This window comes from Xenopus laevis, chromosome 7S (assembly GCF_017654675.1).
Source record: "Xenopus laevis strain J_2021 chromosome 7S, Xenopus_laevis_v10.1, whole genome shotgun sequence".
Classification (NCBI taxonomy): Eukaryota; Metazoa; Chordata; class Amphibia; order Anura; family Pipidae; genus Xenopus; species Xenopus laevis.
The window spans coordinates 70,751,756-70,766,060 of record NC_054384.1 but is presented as its reverse complement, the minus strand read 5'-3'; the positions used below and the strand labels follow the sequence as shown (position 1 = coordinate 70,766,060).

The following is a 14,305-nucleotide window of genomic DNA, read 5'->3' as shown; positions in this document are numbered from 1 at the left end:
CTCCCTCTTATAAGCCTACACTTCCTTTCTACTTTTCTTCTTTCTTTTTTCTTTCTACTCTCTTCCCATCTACTAATTGTTTTCCCAGGGTGTAAATGAAAATTTACTGGCGCAATGTGTCCTTTGTATCTGCTTTTACTATTGTACAACATGTGTGTACCCCTGTATATTAGACCTTGCACTAGTAATAAATAAAACTTTGAAAAAAAAAAAAAAGAATAGAAGAAGAGGTTGGAGGAGTGTTTAAACTAGGCAAGGGGGGTTGAGCCAGATTATAGTGAAGCTAAGGTAGACTGGGCAGTGGGATCATTAAGGGGTCATGGGGGAGAAGTTAGGGGGACATACAGTTTACCAGCTAGGGAGATACATCTGTTACAAGAAAAACAGACTAATAGTGACTTTAAATGTAATTCTCCATTAAATAATGTAAATATCAGAGGGAAAACTAGTAACCTCTGCTGTATGCTAGCAAATATACAGAATTTGTCAGGTAAAATGGGAGAGCTAGAGTTAATTGCATGATATAATTGGTATCACTGATCTGTAAGGGGTTCCGCCGGTCAGGAGCGTCTCCTTACCTTCAGGCGCGCTGGCTGGTGCCATGACATCATGAGTGCATGCTGTGTTTGTAAACAAATAAAGAAATGTAAATTTGTTGGTCCTTTCCCCCTGTCCTCCATGCCCTAAAAACCCTCTCACTCCCCGTTGCCCAAGCTGGCTTCTGGTTTACCGATCCTGCTCAAGCTCGTGTTTGTTTCCTATTCTGGCTTTTACTCTCTGCCTCGTTTTTGACTCTGATCCTTGCCGCCTGACCTGACCTGGCCCGTTTCTGTTTACATCTCTGCCTCCATCTGTACTGCCTTTTCCCCAGAAGTGTACAGGTGCCTTGTCTGCTCTGCAGTAGAAAGTTCCGGGCCCCAAAAGGATGTCGGTGAAGACTGGGGTTGGCAGGGCTTCCCCTGTTACACAGAGGGGTTTCTCCAGCTGTCTTCAGGGCCCCCACGCTAACAGATCATTATGCTATCAGACAAGCAAAAATCTACATGGAAAAGGGTATTACAGCAAGGAGTATATTATTTTTTAATTATGTAAATAGTAAAAAAAAAAATTAAGGAGGATGGGGTGGGAGCCTTATTATCAGAGGGTTGATGAGAACAGAAATTAAGCAGAGATTCTGAACTGTTATTTTTCATCTGTCTACACAAATGAGGAACCAAGTAATGAAGGTTTCCTTCTAAATAGTCCCAATTCTATTAATACAACAAACGATGCATGGTTCATGCAAGGGGAAATTCAAAAGACACTAGAACATGCAAAGATAAATAAGGGTCCAGAACCAGATGGTATTCATCTAAGGATACTAAATGAGCTTACTTCTTTGATTGCCAAACCTCTTTACTTAATTTTTCAGGATTCATTGAGGTCTGGCATGGTGGAGAGACTGGTGAATTGCTAATGTGGTACCGCTATTCAAAAAGGGATCCTGTTCTCAGCCTTAAAACTATAGGCCGCTTAGTCTGACATCAGTGGTAGGAACTTTTTGAAGGAGTTTGTGCAAGCATGGTTTTATGTGAAACAGATCTTGCCAAAAAAATTTATTTTTATGAGGAGGTGAGCAGGAACCTTAAAAAATGTTTCACTGTGCACTATGGGTAATATGGAGGTGAACATTTTGGCCACTCCTTTTCTTGTTGGTATTTAAACACGTGATGATATTGTTAATTAAAGGCTTGACAAAGGGCCAGAATTGCCCGAAACATTGCAGTAAGGCACTTTAAGTAACGTTTTCTCTGTTTTCAATAATACCGGCGTGCATTAATAAAATAAAATAGAGTTGTTATATTGCCCTACACATGAGCCCAGTGTATAGTTTATGTGCTCAGAAAAAATGTACGCTCTTTTGCAGCCTATCATTCTGAAAAATGAAAAGTTGCCAGCGTTTTTTGGGACTAATTTTTGAGGAAGTCCTATCTACTCTGTTGCACTTCGTCTGGTCTGAGGTGGCGAAGGCAAGTCTGGCACAAGAGGTAACTTTCAGTAAAATCCGCATCTTTTTTGCGTAGTTACTTCGCTTCGCCAGAGCAAAACTGCCCCCCTCTAGTGACGCTACTGAGTATAATACATGTTAATTACTTTGACACTTTCATTGTTAGGTTTTACTGTTCCTTTAATTATTTTTAAAGCCAGGTGTCATTTATATTTCATGGACAGCACTGCTGCCTTGGGGTCCTAGGTCTTATTTCATCCAGGCAGTGCTGGGCCTAAGCTTCAAGGCACCCAAGGCAAGTGCCACTGAGTCCCAATATAACCCCACTCCCCAGGGCGTACACAACACTGCCCTCAGCATGCACACCACCCTACCCCCCACCTGGACCCACAGATTCAGACTGGCCGAAACTAAGGGAAAGTAGGTGCCCCCCACAGTTAGGCACATGCCCAGTGGAGTAACTAGATATTACTGGGCCCCACAGCAAATAATTTTTCAGGACACCAAAACGTCTATAGATGGACTTGCTTTACCAATATCTATTAAAACTGTTTATGAATTAGTGTCTCATGAGGTCCCTATATCTCCTGGGCCCCTTGCAGTCGCAGGGTCTGCTTCCTCTCTAGTTACGCCCCTGCACATCTCTTCTGTATTCCTCTAGTTCTGACCCTGCACTGGGCACTATCTGCAAGGAGTCTGTACTCTCTCCCTTTCTCTATGTGGGTTTCCTCTGTAAAGTGCTAGATATGTCACTACTACTTAAAGGTGCTGTTCACCTTTAAAGTAACTGTTAGTATGATGTAGAAAGTGATATTCTGAGACAATTGGTTTTCATGTTTTGTTATTTGTGGTTTTTGAGTTATTTAGCTTTTTATACAGCAGCTCTCCAGTTTGCCATTTCAGTAGTTTGGTTGCTAGGGTCCAAATTACCCTAGCAACCATACACTGATTTGAATAAGAGACTGGAATATGAACAGGAGGCGCCTGGATAGAAAGACGAGTAATAAAAAGTAGCAATAACAATACATTTGTATTTGTTTTTAGATGGTGTCAGTGACCCCCATTTGAAAGCTGGAAAGAGTCAGAAGAAGAAGAAGGCAAACCGTTCAATAACTATGAAAAATAAATAATGAGGACCAATTGAAAAGTTGCTTAGAATTGACCATTCTATAACAAAGGTGAACCACCCCTTTAACACAGAGGTCCTACATTACAACAATCAATTAACATCAGCAACAAATCAATTTAGTACTTTAATTTACTTAGACAGATGGCACTTCACTTATTATTGGTGGTACGATTTTATGGCAGCGCAATCACGTTAGTAAATGAACGAAACTGCCAATGGGAAACATTAACAAACACTGTTTATCTTCTTCTGGCTGTAAATTCTCCTTCATAGTGATTGGCTCGGGCGGTCTTTACAGCAATGGTTTAGTCTTGTTGGTTCTGGGAGGGTGACATTGGGCGGCGCTATTTGCAATACCTTGTCTCTAGTACCCGGCAGAAGGAGGTCAGTCATCCAGTTATACGACGGGATTTGCCGCATGCCATAAAACGTTCATCATGGCTCAGGCAGCTCAAAGGCTTGTAAAGGCTGTAAAAACAAAGACCCCTCAGCTTGTTGGCGGTAAGAACGTACGGTCGGCGAGTTAAAGAGAACGTTGTCATATAGGCTTTATACATCGGGCTTATTCCTGTTCTGCAGGAGGCATGGTCTTAACGTGGCAGCCTTGTTAACTATATCGTGATTAAAACACTATACACATAATAAAAAGAACATCTATTTCCAAAATAAACATTTAAATGTTAAATAACTTAAGAGAATTACAATATATTCTAATCAGGAGTCCCTGGTACTGATCCCTCTCCTCTTTCCCCAAACACTCCGTAGAATGTGGAGCTATATATAGATAATGAGTTTCTGGATAAGGGGTCCTATACCGGTCTAGGGTTTTTCTGTACTTTGGAGTATCATGCCCTTAAACTACTAAAAAAACAGGATTGAATTGCCATTAATAGACTTGAGATCAGTTATTTTGTAGGCCAACCATTAACACAAGGTTGTAGAAATAGTGCACTGTGTGAAATGGCTATGCCATATTTCAGAGCTTTTTAAATATTGGCTTCCCAGGTATATCCCATTTCAGGGGTCAGAACCAGAGGACACAAACGGAAGTGAAAAATGGGAAAAATATGTATGTAGTGTGAAAAGTTGCTTATTACATCATATATTACAAATTTTTTTTTAAAAAATTGCACTGACAGGAAATGGTAACCTATAGAAAAAGTCTTTATTGTGGAGTCTGAAATCAACTGAACTGAAGAAATTGTTTGGAAGGTGAGCAACCCTTTTAAAAAGATCAACAATCCAGTTCTTTCTGCTTCCTTCGGCAACTCTTCCTTCTCAGCAAAGCCAGATCAAATCCAATTGAAACCTAGTATACTAGTGATGTGCGGCCAACCCGATACCCGCGGGTCGGGCGGGTTCGGGTCGACCACGAACTGCTCCTTGCGGGCGGGTTGAGCTCTTCTCCTGCTCTCCCCACCCGCCACCTTCAAATGCCAGCCTCCGACTTCCGGTTTTATAGTCTCGCATCTGCTCGCCCCGTCCCTTTTGTGACGTCATTATGACGTCATCGGCGGCGCGGGTCTATAAAAGGACCCCGGAAGCGCGGGCGGCAGCAGGGTGGGTTAGGAAAACCGTGACCCTCACATCACTATAGTATACATTGTGCCTAACAGTGATGTCATGCTTAGGCTGATGACACATGGGCTGATTTTCAGCCTCTGGATAATTAACCCTTGTGCTTGCATCAGCCCTCTCATGTATTTGCACCCGGAGCCATTGTATTGACTAGGGTGTAGGATCATGGAGCAGATTTCTGCACAGAAATGCATATGAACGCATTTTGGCCAATATCTGTCTCTTAGCCTTAGGCACAATGTTTACTTGCTTGAGTGATTCTAGCTGCACAAGTGGGGAGAGTAGTAGGGTAGAAGACTGATTTGAGTACTTGAGCATCTGAGGCAGCAGTAGGACCTGAATTACCAACCCCAGTGAGATTTATATAATTTTTTTAGGTAAGGGAACTTTACAGCATGTCTATTTTCATGATGGCAGTCATGCAATTTTTTAAACTTAAAAATCTTTTAAAGTAATGTATACATCTACAAATCTCTGTAAGTAGGTGTCACATCCACTAACTGTTTTTGTTCCTGCTTGTACTATAAAGAAACTGAATTGATGGATTGAATACATTTATGATTAGTAAAATATTCTATTAAAAAATTGCTTCTCTGTCTTGCAGCTGCTGTCGGCTACTCCCGTCCACGCCTTGCTACATTCTGGTACTATGCCAGAGTTGAGCTCGCCCCTCCAAGTCCTGCAGAGATCCCAAAAGCCATTGAGAGCATAATTGGTCTGGCCAAGTCTTTCCAAAGTGGCCGCCTGTCTGAGCTCACTGTTAGGGTAAGAAATATGGGAGGGATGATATCTTGATCAATGAAAAAAACTCCTCTTTTACACTTTCACATATTGTGTTATGCGTCCTGTGCATATATGCATATTTTGCCTAAAAGGATACTGACAATAAAAAACTACTCTTCAAGTCACATGACTGGGGCAGCTGGGAAACTGACAATATATCTAGCCCCATTTCAGATTCCAAAATTGAATAAAAAAAAAAATCTGTTTGCTCTTTTGAGAAATTGATTTCAGTGCAGAAGTCTGCTGGAGCAGCACTATTAACTGATGCGTTTTGAAAAAAACATGTTTTCCGATGATAGGACCCCTTTAATGTACATTAGAAGTTAAGCTGTATAGGTCAGTTTGATAATTTTTCACAGGTAGTAGTAATTGTTACTTGAAGTTCCTAAACAAACCGTTTTGCGTACAGAGGCAATAGTCTGTTCTAAAGCCAACAGACTATTGCTTCACAAATATGGCAGCTACTCCTAGAGAAACACGGCGGATCAGATAAGTAGTAGAAAAGCATCTGGCAAATACTTATGGCAAAATTGTAAATCGCATGCAAAGACAATGTTATGAAAGATGTAAAAAAAAAAAAAAAAAGTTTGCTGATCACCAAATTCCTTTGTTGGACTAAAGGGGCAATAAAAGCTGCTAAGATTCGATATGAACAGCACCACAATGTCTTGTTATAATAAAAATGCCTTTATTGCACACTTATAGGGTATTACCACCAATATAAAAAGATGCTGACAGATCTCGATTGGGAAGGGTAAAAAATCCCATCGGATTGCGGCTGCGTCTGTTTGTTGATGCGGTCCCACGATCCGCCCGTAGGGCCCACGATCGGATCAGCCCGATATCGCTCACCTAAATCTGGGCATAGCAGGGATAGATCCGCTCTTTTGGTGACATCTGCAAACTAACAGATCTCCCCTTCCTTCGGTCTTTTTTTCCTTCTTCTCTTTCCTTCGCTGGCTGGATGACAATGTGTGTGTATGGCGGGTTCATGAGTCGTAGGGTGTCCGGACACCTGGAGTATGTTCATGGTCAAGTGAGTACCCATCCCCTTTTGCACAATACCTCATGGCTACGGTTAAGTTAATATCTTGGAATGTTCGGGGCCTAAATGATAAAGTGAAGCGGGCATTGGTTTTCAACTATGTGAAGTCTTATGCCCCCCACATTCTACTACTTCAGGAGACCCACTTGGTTGGGAACCGGGTCCTAGCTCTTCGAAAACCATGGGTGGCTTATGTTCATCATACTACATATTCAACTTATGCCAGGGGCACATCGGTCCTAGTTAGGAAAGGTTTCCCATTTGACCTCTTGGAGGTGCGTTCGGACAGAGCGGGCAGGTATCAAGTATTGGCGTGTGTTATAGCTGGCTTTCCCATCCTCATAGCTAATATTTACATCCCTCCCCCGTTTACGGAGACAGTGCTTCATGACCTGTATCAGACACTGTTGCAGTTGCCCCCAGCCCCGGTGTGTATCATGGGTGACTTTAATAGTTGCTGCAATCCTCTATTGGATAGATTATCCGCCCCTTCAGCAACCACCTCTAAACTTGCGGATTGGGCCCAGGCGTACAATTTGGTTGATGTATGGCGCTGGAAATATCCTGAGCGCAGGCAATTCTCCTGTTATTCCACCTCATATCAGTCGTTGTCCCGCATAGACCTGGCACTGGTTACTTCGGACCTACTCCCCAAAGTTAGAGAGATTGGGTATTTACCACGGGGAATCTCAGACCATGCCCCTTTACTTCTTTCACTGGACCTCCTCTCAGACCCTGCACATAGGACTTGGAGGCTGAGCCCTTACTGGCTGAAGGTCCCTAGCGTGGTAGGGGAATCCACTGACTCTGTCACGCAGTATTGGAGTGTAAATCATGGTTCTGTGAATCCCTCGACTGCCTGGGAGGCTTTTAAGGCAGTCTCTCGTGGTACTCTGATGGCTGCAGTTGCCAGGGCTAGAAACACTACTAAAGAGTCTCTACAACTCCTAGAATCAGCAGTTACCCAAACCGAATCTGTATATATTGACAATCCCTCGCCACGGACGCATGGGGAATTTGCTGCTGCTCTTCGGCGTCTCAATTTGCATAGGTTAGAACTGACTAAAAAGCAACTTCTACACGCCACCAGCACTACATTTGCATATGGTGATAAAAATGGCAAACCCTTAGCTTTCCTGGCCAATCCCCCTAATGGTACTTCTGCTATTCCCAGGATACTATCCTCAACAGGGGCCATGTTGACCTCCCCATCTGACATAGCCTTGGAATTCAGTAAATTTTACTCCTCTCTCTACACCTCTACTGCGCATTATTCCACTGATGATCTTCATGATTATCTTAATAGGATCCCCATTCCAAATATTTCACCTCAGCAGGCGAGGTACATGGACTCCCCGATTTCTCCTCTTGAGATTGCAGAGGCCATTTTATCCTTCCCCTCTGGCAAATCCCCAGGTCCGGATGGCTTTGTTATAGAGTGGTACCGTATTCATTTGCGTGAAATAGTCCCCAAATTGCATGAAACCCTGATGTATGCCTTTGAAAGTTTTTCTCTCCCTAAAACGTTCTCAGACGCGACAATTGTAGTGATCCCCAAACCGGGGAAGGACCCCACGCTGTGTTCCTCTTATAGACCTATCTCACTACTCAACATGGAAGTTAAAATTCTTGCAAAAGTCTTAGCTAAGCGTCTTGTTAAAGTGGTAACTACGGTAGTGGAACCAGATCAGACCGGCTTTATGCCTTCTAAATCAACCAGCTTTAACCTGAGACGTTTGTTTCTTAACTTACAACTAAATCATGAAAATGTGGGTTCCAGGCTGGTGGTTTCGTTGGACACGGCTAAGGCATTTGACTCAGTGGAATGGCCCTATTTATGGGAGGTTGTGACTAGAATGGGTTTTGGCCCTTGCTTTATAAAATGGCTTAAGTTGATGTACAGTGAACCAAAGGCATCCATCAGGGTTAATGGCATTACTTCTATACCATTTTGCCTTACCAGAGGTACTCGTCAGGGGTGCCCCCTCTCCCCGCTCATATTTGCGCTGGCAATTGAACCTATGGCCATAGCAATTAGGCACTCTCCCCGGGTCCGGGGTCTCATCTACAAAACAATTGAAGAGAAGATCTCATTGTATGCAGATGATACGCTCCTGTACTTAGCAGACCCACACGAATCACTCACTTCTGTGCTTGGGATTGTCAAACAATTTGGTTCGTTCTCGGGCCTCCAAATTAACTGGGACAAGTCCCTACTATTCCCCCTTGACGGACAACTCCCGATAGAGATGGCCCCGGACTGTAACCTTAAGGTGACGGACAATTTTAAGTACCTAGGGATAACAGTGCATAAAGATCCGACATTATTTTTGCAGCATAACTTATGCTCCTTACATCGCAAATTTAGGGACACGCTTGCACACTGGACCAAACTCCCTCTCACGCTAATTGGAAGAATTAATATTTGCAAAATGATTTATCTTCCTAAATTTCTTTATATACTGAGTAATACCCCCTGCCACATACCCAAGAAAGCATTGCTTGATATTGATCGAACACAATCTGAATTTATTTGGGGAAACAAAACGCCCACACTGTCCAGAGCCACCCTCAATGCTCCACGAGCTCATCTAGGACTGACCTCTCCCAATTATGAACTATACTATCTTGCCTCCCAGGCCTCGCATGCAGCTGGTTGGAAAGTGTTTGACGCTGATAACCAGGCATCCATAATTGAGGCGCTGTATCTTACCTCTGTGGAAAGTTTGCACAATGCTTTATATAGAACCCGAAAGGATCTTGGCCCTTTATTGCCTGTAATGGATGCCGCTAAGAGAGCCTGGGATGCAATTGTGCAAACCACAAAAGCTGATACCTCTCTGTCTCCAGACTCGCCTTTATGGGGTAATAGTAACTATTCGCACCTAGCTGCCTTCTCAGAAGTGGGGACGTGGACTAAATTTGGTCTGAAGCGGCTATCACAAGTATACACAGATGGGACTCTTCACACACTCCCTCAATTGCGCCAGATTCTCTCTCTGCCTGACCTGTCTGAATTCCGATACAACCAGATTAGCCATCTTTGCTCAGCACAGTTCCCAACCCCCCCCCTACATCTACAATGTACAGGGATAGAACAATTGATAGCCCAGCCCACTAAGGTCAAGCTATTATCTAATACCTATAAGCACTTAATTTCTAACAGATATGATCCCAGACCCAGGGTGAAATATAAGTGGGAGAGTAGTGGGGTTCGTGTTGACCCAGATGATTGGGAAGAAATCATAGACAATTTATATGTGCCGTTGGTGAGTGTGAGAGATAGGCTTATACAGTTTAGGATTATACATCAAACATACCTCACTCCCCAGAAACTATTTACAATGGGAAGGTTGGCCTCGCCTGGTTGCCCAAGGTGTGGTGCCCCTGTTGCTACTTTTATACATCTACTGTGGGATTGCCCGGTGATACTTAGATACTGGAGGGCAATTGTGAACTTTATGGCTACCGAACTGGAGCTTCCCCAGATACTTAACCCGGCTACCTGTCTTTTGGGTCTTCTTGACTCCGTGGTTCCTAGAGTAAGCACTAGGTGTCTGATGCGGTTGCTTTTCTTTTACGCAAAAAAAGTTGTTGCCCTTCACTGGATGGGCCCTTCGCCACCGACTCTGAATAGATGGATTGGACTGATTAATTCACAATTGGAACTGTACAAGCTCACTTACTTAGCACGTGGATGTCCTAAAAAATTAGAGAATATTTGGAATACATGGCTTGAGTCGCCAGCCACCTCGACTGACCGATGATTTCAGCCACTTCTCTTCTCCCCTGTCCTTTCTTCTTTCCTCCTTTTCTACCTAACTTTCTTTCCTTCTAATTTTTGTTCTGTTGTAAAATGCAATAAAAATCAACCTTTAAAAAAAAACTAACAGATCTCCCTGTGTGTGGGCCACGTATATGTGCCTGTTCTCTTGATGCTGCATCTCTGCACATATTGGGATGAACAGCAGCAACTTAGACTTTGCTATATGATGGTATAACAGGGCAATTCTGTTGAAATCCACACTTGAGGAGCACTTTTGTGAACTGAAGGTTGGAAAGTAAGGTCCAAAGTTTACAGGAATAAAACCAAAATAGTGTACACATTTTTGTTTGTGTCTGGTACTTTTCGATGATGCTGACCCTAATTTTCCTCAATCTCTTCTCAACAGGAGGCCCTGCGAAATGGTCTGGTAGTTACAGAGGTCCTTATGTGGTTTTATATTGGGGAGTGCATCGGAAAAGGTGGCCTTGTAGGATACAATGTTTGAGACTTTTTTTTTCCACTTCACTATTGTGATAATGACATCATGGACTAAATAAACCGTAAAGAAACTCTTCTTCCTCAACATCACTCCACTTATCTCGTTTATTTTGTCAGTCATTAAGGATCTTGTTTCTTGTTCTAGTTGGCTGCATGACATCATTGAGAACGTCTTACCCTTTTCTACTATACAAGTTCAATATCTGGCAGACATTGGTAACTTTTTTTGGTAACTAAACCAATGGTATTCCTGTGTCACAGACCACTGCAAAAAAGCAATACTTTTGTAAAGGCAAAGGATTCCCAATTTTTCGTGAAAACTTTGCTGGTAGAGAGCACGGTTTTCTTTCTTTTTGGAGGTTGGATAAACAATTATTGCTGTTTTTAGTCATTCGAATGAACACAGATAAACAGATCTACAAGGCTCTCTTTATTTTAATACAGAGAGGGGGTAATTTCAAGAGATATTAGTTGTAATGGAAACACCAATCCTGTCTTGGTGGTATGAGAACAGAGAATTTTACCCAAACACACATTTTGTACAGTACTTTACACACAAAGGCTAGTTATACAGCTATTTTTGTGCTACCATAGTCACCCAGTGTTTTTGTGCTACCATAGTCACCCATTGTTTTAAATACTTTTCTTTTGGAACCAGAACCAGCAGTACTAATAGCCCCTGCTACAGTACATGTTGGCATTGGCGTCCACAGAAGATTTTCCAGGGGGGGGCAATGAAGAAAACATCTTACACAAATTACTTGTACCCACATTTACAACTAGATACATACAGTGAAGCCTCCATTTTACATACCCTCATTTTAAGTATTTCCATATGTTATACAACTTTTTGTGGTCCCACCAATATTTAATGCATAATACATTTCACTGACTTTACACTATTTTTCTGGTCCAATGTTACATATGGCAACAGAATATCCTCTATTATGATGTGTGTGTGAGAGAGAGTGTGTGTGTGGAAATATGCAACAAACAATGTGTTTTTCCCCAGCCTCTAACACGGATTTCCATTGGAAATCTGGGGGGGGTGAGATGTTAAGGTGCACGGTATAGGAGGAATGTTTAGGCCCTTGCTGGGTCTGCTGCACCCTACTAAAGCATATTTGTTGGGTGCAGCTCTAGTCTCAGTCTCTATAGACAAGTGTCAATAGGCTGTGGCAATAGGCTGCAAGCTTCAAGGGATACTATGCCTTTCTATGTCTATTTAAGCCTCTGCCTGGATGCTAGGGAGGTAGAAAATTTGAAACAAGAAAATTATTCCAATTCAAACATAAAGAGCTGCAAAAGAGTAAAGTGAAAAAACATATTCCCAACAGAATAATACTGTCTGCCTCAGTGATCCCATAACTGTATCTCTCTAGCCACTGCTAAACTACAATTCCCAGCATTCAAAGCCAGAACCAGTAGCAGAGTTGTAGCTGATGGGCTAAGAGAGGAGATCTCAGCAGGACCTTCCTTCATTGGGCATGGGAGAGTCCAGTCAGGGACCAGTGAGTTCTGATGGTGGCCCTGGTTCTATGGCTGCTTATGTTTGATGTCTATTTGTTGTATTTTCATAAATGCACATGTGTGTGACTGATGTGATTGGCTGACAATTACTGGTATATCATGCCTTACTTGAGGATGACATCACTCCCAGCTCAGCACTGATTGGCTGAAAGCTGCCAGGGAAGGTGACTTAACGGCTCAGACACAAGTGACCAGTATTTCATTTCTGGATTCAGAGGTAAGTGGAACAGACTTTATGGGGGGGGGGGGCTAAAGTCAATGATACAAGGGGATAGTTTGGGCAGTGTGGGTTAAATGATTTATAGTAGTGCGGGGACTAGAGCCAGGCCCGGACTGGCAATCTGTGGGATCTGGCAAATGCCAAAGGGGCTGCTGTAAGATGCCATAGACAGTCACTTTGTATTGGGCTGCTGGGGGGGGGGCTGTGAGAGTCTCTGTCTAAAATGCCAGGGCCATTTTTAAATCCCAGTCCGGACTTTAGTCTAGAGCCAAAGCTCCCAAAATTGCCCCACCATTGCCTGCTATTGAAATTGTCTGGGAAGGTGCTTGTCATGAAATTGTCCATTGGAGATATCTGTCTGTCTTTCCAGTTCCATCTTTTCCAATTTCATTGGAAAAGGGGGGGGCATTTTTGGCGATAAGCCATCAGGGGGTACAAAGAGGTACAACTACAAGGAAGGGGACAATCAATGATAGGGCCTTGAAAATGGTTTCTGGTGGCAGCCCTGCCCCTTCCCAAACTATTAATATTTGTGGGTGCCAAAGTACCCAAAATCTGCCTGTGTGCCATTGCTAAGGGGAGTGAGACAACATGAGAACTTGCTGTCCCACTGACTCTAAACCTGTGCTTATCTAGCTGTGCCTTAACTACAATTCCCAGCACCCCCTGTGGCTGACTTGTAGTTATAGAATAAAGTGTATTTCTTGTTTACTTGTTACAGCTTTTGAAGTGTTAGACCATTTACTCTGCTGCTCTTTAGCTGTAACTGTCAACTGCCATTTTTCCAACTGCCATTGGCCAACTGTCCCACTCATCACTCATCCTAGTGGCCTCAACATTAGAGTAGATGATGGGTAAGGGAGGACCTGAGAAGAAAGACAAGTAACACAAGCCTATAATTAGGGTGCCTTGTGTTATGGGTGCAGGGACAATGATCAGAGCTTGACTGGTTATGAAAAGCCCCAGTGAGCCCATTACTCACCTGGGCCTCTAATGGGAACCAGTGTCTTCAGCCCTATTACACCCTGCCAGTATCATACAGCTTTACAGTAATAGCACAGAGGGGGGTTTGGGATGTTTTGTCCCCAAGTGATTTCCAGTTCAGTTTATGGCCAATCAAATGCTCACTCCCAAATGATCACTCCCGTTCATTTCTAAATCCAATTTAATTGAGCCCTGGTGAAAGCAATTGGCATAGAAATGAATGAGGGTGATTCCAAGTGTTCATTTAACTATTCGTTTGTGCATTGTGTCACCAGGACCCAACCTTGGTTAGAAGGGGTGTCTAGGGCCCTTGATTTCACCAATAAATTCTGTCTCTCCCAATCAGTTCCTTCATTCTATTAAAGTTGCTGTTGATTGGTGCTACTGGTTATTTATAAGGCACAACCATATTCAGTAGCGCAGTATTAACCTATTAAGGGAAATCCAGTATACACAGATATATATGGCAGAGAGGGTTCAGTTCTCAATCTCTTCTCTCTTTTTCTCTCCCCATAAAGTGAAATACGAGCGATTCCCAGTGATTCCCAGTGATTTCCAGTGATTCCTAGTGATTCCCAGCGATTCCTAGTGATTCTCAGTGATTCTCATCGATTCCCAGGAGCAGAAGGAGAAAGAAGAAACACAAAAGTCTTTTTAAAGACTATCAACTTTCATCAGGAGCAGAAGAACAACTTGCCCAACCCATTGTGGGTTATTTGGAGGAAGGTAAGGATCCTGCATTTTCCAATCCAGGGCCACCATCATGGGGGGACAGGGGGGGGACA

At 43.0% G+C, this 14,305-nt stretch overlaps 1 protein-coding gene across 1 annotated transcript; it reads left to right on the top strand.

Moving 5' to 3' along the window:
• The first annotated feature begins 3,470 nt into the window (after window positions 1-3,470).
• LOC121396460 (ATP synthase subunit g, mitochondrial-like) lies at window positions 3,471-11,201 on the top strand. The gene is made up of 3 exons (XM_041571366.1): window positions 3,471-3,617; window positions 5,299-5,459; window positions 10,695-11,201. Exons 1-3 carry the CDS (start codon window positions 3,554-3,556, stop codon window positions 10,791-10,793), a joined length of 324 nt encoding a protein of 107 aa, XP_041427300.1. The 5' UTR covers window positions 3,471-3,553; the 3' UTR covers window positions 10,794-11,201.
• Window positions 11,202-14,305: the final 3,104 nt, after the last annotated feature.